Source organism: Glycine soja, chromosome 14 (assembly GCF_004193775.1).
Source record: "Glycine soja cultivar W05 chromosome 14, ASM419377v2, whole genome shotgun sequence".
Lineage (NCBI taxonomy): Eukaryota > Viridiplantae > Streptophyta > Magnoliopsida > Fabales > Fabaceae > Glycine > Glycine soja.
In genome coordinates, this window is record NC_041015.1 from 5,152,318 (window position 1) to 5,159,060 (window position 6,743).

At 33.4% G+C, this 6,743-nt stretch overlaps 1 protein-coding gene across 1 annotated transcript; it reads left to right on the forward strand.

The window, feature by feature from the left end:
- The first annotated feature begins 369 nt into the window (after nt 1–369).
- LOC114383467 (transcription factor MYB25-like) lies at nt 370–5,087 on the forward strand. Its single transcript, XM_028343148.1, has 2 exons — nt 370–787; nt 3,932–5,087. The coding sequence occupies exons 1-2, from the start codon at nt 505–507 to the stop codon at nt 4,828–4,830; spliced, it is 1,182 nt and encodes a 393-aa protein (XP_028198949.1). The 5' UTR covers nt 370–504; the 3' UTR covers nt 4,831–5,087.
- The last annotated feature ends 1,656 nt before the right edge of the window (nt 5,088–6,743 follow it).

Genomic DNA, 6,743 nt, shown 5'->3' on the forward strand with positions numbered 1-6,743 from the left:
AAGTGGTAGTCCAATAGCAATACCCTTCTAAATGGGCTCAGAAGAGGGTCCATTAGTAGGGTTTATTTATCCGCAAGCCCAAATCCGTAATTGGAAGGGCAAACTCGTAATCTAGAAAATACCATTGCTTTTCCAAAATTCAAATTCCCAAGGCGGTTGTTAAAGGATGGCAATAGGGTTAATAACCCATCATTTCGAAACCCGCAATCTGACGTGTCATAAGTCAACGCGCAACATTCTCAGTCAACCAAAGGCATGAGCGTTTCCGAAACGGCACAGACGCAATCTCTTCACATTCATTCAAAACTGCGTCGTTTCGTTGACAGGACAGGGACAAAGAAGTCATTTGAAGAAAAGCGGGCTACAAAACGGGCAAAGAAGACGAAACATTATGCGTGTGCACCAATCGGAATTGCAGTTAGTTAGAAAAAGAGAGAGAAAAAGGAAAGAAAATAAAATAAACTGACAGTAACAGATAGCGAAACAACCAAACCTACAACCGCCATGACCGAAGAAGACCGCTCCGCCCAGGAAACCGTCCACAATGGCGTCGCCTCGACGGAGCTAGGCGGCGAGGAGATGGACATCGCTGAGGTGACGGCCGCCGGAAGAGTGAAGGGACCGTGGTCTCCAGAGGAGGACGCGCTGCTGAGCCGATTGGTGGCGCAGTTCGGTGCAAGGAACTGGAGCATGATCGCGCGGGGAGTGCCGGGACGCTCCGGAAAGTCGTGCCGGCTCCGGTGGTGTAATCAGCTGGACCCTTGCGTGAAACGCAAGCCCTTCACTGGTAATTAATTAATCTCCGTTTCACACCGATACGCTGTTTTTAAGTCGATGGTTCTAGAATTAGGGTATAAGGTTAGAACTGTATGAGTAAGTGTGTGTGTGTGTGTTTTTTTTTAAATTTAAAGATATGAAGAATTAAATATATATAGATATAAATATAATGCTCTTTATTTGTATAGCTTTTGGTTTTAGTTGTTTGTTTTGGATTGAATGATGCTAGTAGCTTGTGTTTTTTCATGGTCTTTTTTGTTTATTGACATTTGGAGTTGGAGCTGATATGTGAATTTTCTTATTTATAATGAAACTGACAGTGATATATCCGTTTATAAAGAGATATTCAAGGAAAATGGGGGGTGGAATAACTATTGTTCTGTTACTTTAGTATAATCATTTTATCAAAACAGTGAAGTCTCGCTCTCAGTTTCACTATCTTTATTTGAGTCAATGTGGTAAGTTTGATGTAAAAAATGCTATTATCCACACAAGTAGAGTGATTATTAAGGGGATTGACAAATAGAATCAGCTGAGAGCAATATACTAATATGCTATTTGTATTGTATGCTAAAATACCATTATATGTTTCAAATATAGTAACAGAATGTGTTAGTGGAAAGGAGATATCTAATGCATTTTTGTCTTTTTAAAGTTGTCCTATTTACAATTGAGAAATATAAGTATATTAGTGCAAGTATCAAGTATGATATAATCTCGGAGCCAATGTGTGTTTGTTATATATTTTTCATTTAATGTTTGATTTATGATAGTTTCAAAAGTGCTGGGAAGTCTGAAGAGCAATTTATAGTGGCAGCTGAAAATGCTGTATGTTATTCCTGGTGTTGAGGTTGATTTTCTGTTTTTCTCTCTGTTGTTTTGGCATGTTCATTGTTTGCAACCATATTTCAACCAGTTTATGCAATAAGAAGAAATTAAAATAGTTCCAGAAACTAGTAGAGTGGTGTTAGCATCATCACCTATCAGTTTTAACTTCATCACTACTTTGATACCTATTGGTATTTCTTTAATCATTTTGTACATCTATTATTATCTCATGATGTGAGACCTTGTCCAGCTCCATACTATCTCCTTAAACTGTATAGTGACCATTTTAGTTACTATTTTTGATAGCCACGCTACATAATACATTATGGGTCCGTCTGATGCACACCAAGGTACAACACAAGAAGAATAGCACAGCACAAACCGTTGAGTTATTGGACAACTTTTTTGTCATGTGTATTGTTTGGTGGACAATGGACAACACAAAAAAAGAATGTAAAAATCACCAAAATACCGTTTTTAGTATTAATTATCTTAATGTGATTCATATTATTGTTATATATTATAAAATATATTATTATATATTTTAATATATATTGTAAAAATTATATATAGAAACATATAATATAATATAATATAAAAAACTGAGAACTGAAAATAAAGATTTGATGGAGCAAGTAACAGTTACTAAAAAAAATAGAAAGAGTGCAGAAGCAAGATAATGGGGTGGGAGAGAGGGAAAAGAGAATAAAAAATGGTTGTTTTGGTCTTTTAAGTAGTTTGTACTAGGAACAAAGATGGAATAACAAATAATCAGAGTTTTGTCCTGTCCATTGGCATTTAAGTTGTGTTGTCTCATGATATATTTTAAAATCAAACATTGAACAACTAGAGTTATCTTGTCCAGTACCAAACTTTTTTGCAAATCAAACGGACCATATGTGTTATCTTTACATACTTGTTGGTAAACTATGGTTTGTGGCTACGGTTTTTTCTATAAAATGACCGTGCCTTTCACCTTGTGCTAGCTTGCAAATTGCTAGATGTTGACTATATTTTTGGGTAAACTATGGTTAGTAGCTACAGCTTATCATGTTGGATTTTTTTCTTAAAAAAAAGTAGTTAGCATTTATTCTTTGGTAAGGCTGATAGTTTTCTAAAGGATTGAAGTTGAATGTTGTTATTTAGTTCATTTTAGTTGCTAAATATTCATTTAATGTGGCTCATACCATCTCTATATTTATTTGATTTTGGTCATGAATAAAATCGCAAGATAAATGTTCTCTAGCGCACAGTTGAGTGCTATACTGCTTATGTAACTTGTTATTATGGTTATTAGGCTATAAATTATATGATCTATTTTAAACACTGATATTATATTATATTATGTTAAGGACTCAACTCCTATAAACTGAGGCATGCACCTTAGTGGGGGAAAGTGCAGAGTTATTAGTTATAACCACTGATCGGAAAATCAAGGAACTAGAGTTTAATAACCTTGTAGTTAATTGTACAAATGCTTGTATTTTTCATAATTTCAATTGTTGATTTTCCAATCAACAATTATAAATTAAATCCACACTTTTCCATCCAAAGTTTACAATCCTGTCACTTGAGGTCTGAACACCAATGAACCCTAGATTTTTAGGTTCTTAAAGTTTTTGTCAGGTAATACTTAACAAGATCCATTGGCAAAGAACTTAATGGACCTTCCTGTTTTCTTTTTTGTTCTTAGAGTTTGTTGTTTATTTCTGAAAAGGATAATTCTAGTAGCTTTTTGAGATATTATTTTGACAAGAAATCTCTTTCAATTTGCCATATATTCCTAATTTTCTATCAGGGAACTACTAATTATAGAGATGAAGAAGAAGATAAAATTAAAAGAAATGCCCCAGAGTTATCACTTATCAGTGACCCCTTGTGGTTTTGCAAATAAATAGGGAGTAAGAAGTGAATCAAAGATCTACATGCCATACAGTAGGTCGGTCGGGAATAAATTCAACTACCATGTTGATATGGAAATCAGAAACATGATAAAAAAAAATTGTGGTCTCTGAAAATGAATGCTTGGTTTAGAACGCCTGTGAATTTTTTTTAAAAAAAGAAATATAAAACAAATGGTATTATTTATGTTTAAGCTTGCAACCATGTTGTGTTGATGTGTGAGTGTGTGACACACCTGAATTGAATGAAAGAAAATCTTGAAAGTTCTTGTCAGACCCTGTCTAATACTTGTACTTTCCTTTCACCAGTGAATTTTCCAATTGTATGCTATATGTTCTATTATCATTTAATTGACTGATTAGCAGTCATTACGAATATAATGACTGTCAATTATCAATATCTAATGAGAATTCAATTTCTGCAGAGGAAGAGGATAGCATCATAGTTTCAGCCCATGCAATCCATGGAAACAAATGGGCAGCAATTGCTAGGCTTCTTCCAGGAAGAACAGATAATGCAATCAAGAATCACTGGAATTCTACACTGAAGCGCAGGTGTATGGAAATGGGAAGATATGTCCCAGCACATGCTGATGGGATGGAAGATGGTACTGGCAGCTTTGATAAAACAAAAGCATCCTCTGAAGAAACCATGTCAATTGGGGATATCAATTCAAAGAATCCTGCTGAAGTCAGAAATGTCATGATGGATAATGAAAATAAACCTCCAACAAAAGATGATGCTAAAGTGGAGGAACATCCTACTCTTCATCGACCAGTAGCACGTGTTAGTGCATTTAGTGTTTATAACACTCCAGGAAGGTCAACAATGGGATCATGTTCAAAGATGTTCCCAAGGCAGAGCCCTTTGATCCAATCCCCCAAACCAGACGTAGGATCCTGCAAGTTATTTGATGATATTGATTGTGAGCCCATGGTTCCATCACAATGTGGTCATGGCTGCTGCACAGGAGACTCGAGGGAAAGCCATACGCATGGTTCACTTCTAGGTCCTGAGTTTGTTGACTATTTGGAGTCACCTTCCTCTAGTCATGCATTTATTTCTATAGCTACTGACTTGAACAATATAGCTTGGATCAAGAGTGGCCTTGAGAATTGTAGTACTGGAGTAACTGAGAATACTGCAAACTTGACAGCATCTCGAGGAGTTGCCAGTGCTTTGCAAACAAACTTCTTAGGACAAGATCTAAAGAATGGCTACGGGCAATTTGAGGAGGGACATGGCATGTTTTTGGGTGCGATGCAAGAAGTGTTGTCAACAAAGATGGCTAGGCAACATTATGCAATGCCTGCGGAAGTTTAACTCTAACTTAAGGTTCCTCAATTGGATTTTTTATTTTTTATTTTGATGTGCAAGTGGATTTCAATCTTAGTTTGTGGCATTTTGTGGTGGGTGGATAGATAGATCATAGATGGTATAAGTTTGTTTCACTACAATCAAGCGCACCGTGTAGAGTGAGTAGCTCTTTTCGGTTTTCATTGACTTGCAGAGTTCTTGAATTGCATCTTGGTAACTATAATCTGAAAATATATATACCAAATTACCAATTTGATCTTGTACAGGAATATTTCAGTTCTTATTTTCTTAACTTTTTATCCTGACGATTTATTTATATCTGATAACATCAACATTGTGATTCGCTTTTGACATTAATTTGTCTCATCAGAGAATCCTTTGACATAAACACGAATAACACGTTATTCCTAACATTCGTAATAGAGGTGTCAAAACTCCAAAGTTGGGTTGGCTCTCATCATGAACCTCTCAGAAAGTAAGTTAACTTGACCCTTCACTTCCAAAAAGAAAAAAGCAATCTAGGTCGATTAGGTAACGGGATGACTAATTTTTTTTTAATAGAGATGACTTATTTTATCATGAGTGATGTACATGTAGTATATCGACAAGTTTTACATGGTGACTATAATGATAAAAAAAATACAAAGCAAAAAACTATAAATACAAAAGATCCAGCAACATATTAATTCTTAATAAATTCAAAGAATAGATAAATAAAATAAAAGTATCAAACTAACATTTATAACAAAAAATGAAAAGCAAATATTAAGTATCTTTAAAAAAAAAAAAAGGGGTGACATGGGTTGGTTCGGCTTAATGTAGGATAGTTCACCTCAACGGGAAAGTTAAATGAGTCAAACGAGGAAGTAGCGTATTGTTGGAGAGCCAATTAAGTCCTCCATGATGGGGAAAAAAAATTAGTTATGGAAAGTTTGTATTTGTTGGGATAAGTATTGGACTATCATAGACTTGTCCACACTAGAATTTTTTTTTCTTAAAAAAAAAAGATATCCCTTCAGTGGCACCTTCTCCTCACCTGCACCATCCCTTCAGTACCCCATCAAGATCTGCTGTTGCTAGGGCTCTTTTTTTTAAAAAAAAAAATTGTAATATAAATATAAGATATTTATTGATATTTTCTATTAGTAATATTTGCAGATAAAAAAATTGATTGATCACTTTTAATAAATAAAAAATATTTTTAAATATTTTTTTTCATCCATAATATGATTGAGCGTAACAATTACATATTAAAATATAAAGTGAAGAATTAATATTTCAGAAAATTAAAGATTAAGATTATAATAAGTTACATATAAATAATAAACTATGAAATTATTTAAATTATTTTTGGTTTATTTATTTAACTGATATTTTTTCAACTAAATTTCTTACTTTAAAGAACCTGTACTTACAGATGTTTTTCTTATTCGTCCGGGCAAAGCAAATTATCTTTGTCACCGAATATTATCACATGTATTTGGTTATGCCAATTTAACCATACGTCACTAAAACCATGTAAACTAATAGTGAATTTTATAAGAAATTAGTACAGTATTGCATAATATATTGAATGTTAGTCAAATAATATTACAGTATATTAAAAATGAACTCATATCAGTACGAGGAAAAAAAGACTCGTATTTCATATAAATTCTATTTTTATATTTAGTGTTTTATAAAATATTTATCTTTGAAAATAACTATTAGTTTATAAAAAAGTGGTATGATGGTAAATGAAGTATAACTGAAATTAATAGTAAAAATTAGGAATTTAAATAAGATGAGTTATTTGCGTTTGGTTATAAATGTGTTTAGATAAACAAATTTATTAAAGGTTATATTAAAATTTCAGTATTTAAATGAATCAAGTTTAAGCTTTGTATACGTCAACATCTTTTAAGGAACATTATTAGCTT

What these genes read in the sequence shown, in the direction of transcription:
- LOC114383467 (XM_028343148.1), top strand. Translation starts at nt 505, where the DNA reads ATGACCGAAGAAGACCGCTCCGCCCAGGAAACCGTCCACAATGGCGTC. An exon ending in GAAACGCAAGCCCTTCACTG is followed by an intron (nt 788 to 3,931) that starts GTAATTAATTAA and finishes CAATTTCTGCAG; the next exon opens with AGGAAGAGGATAGCATCATA.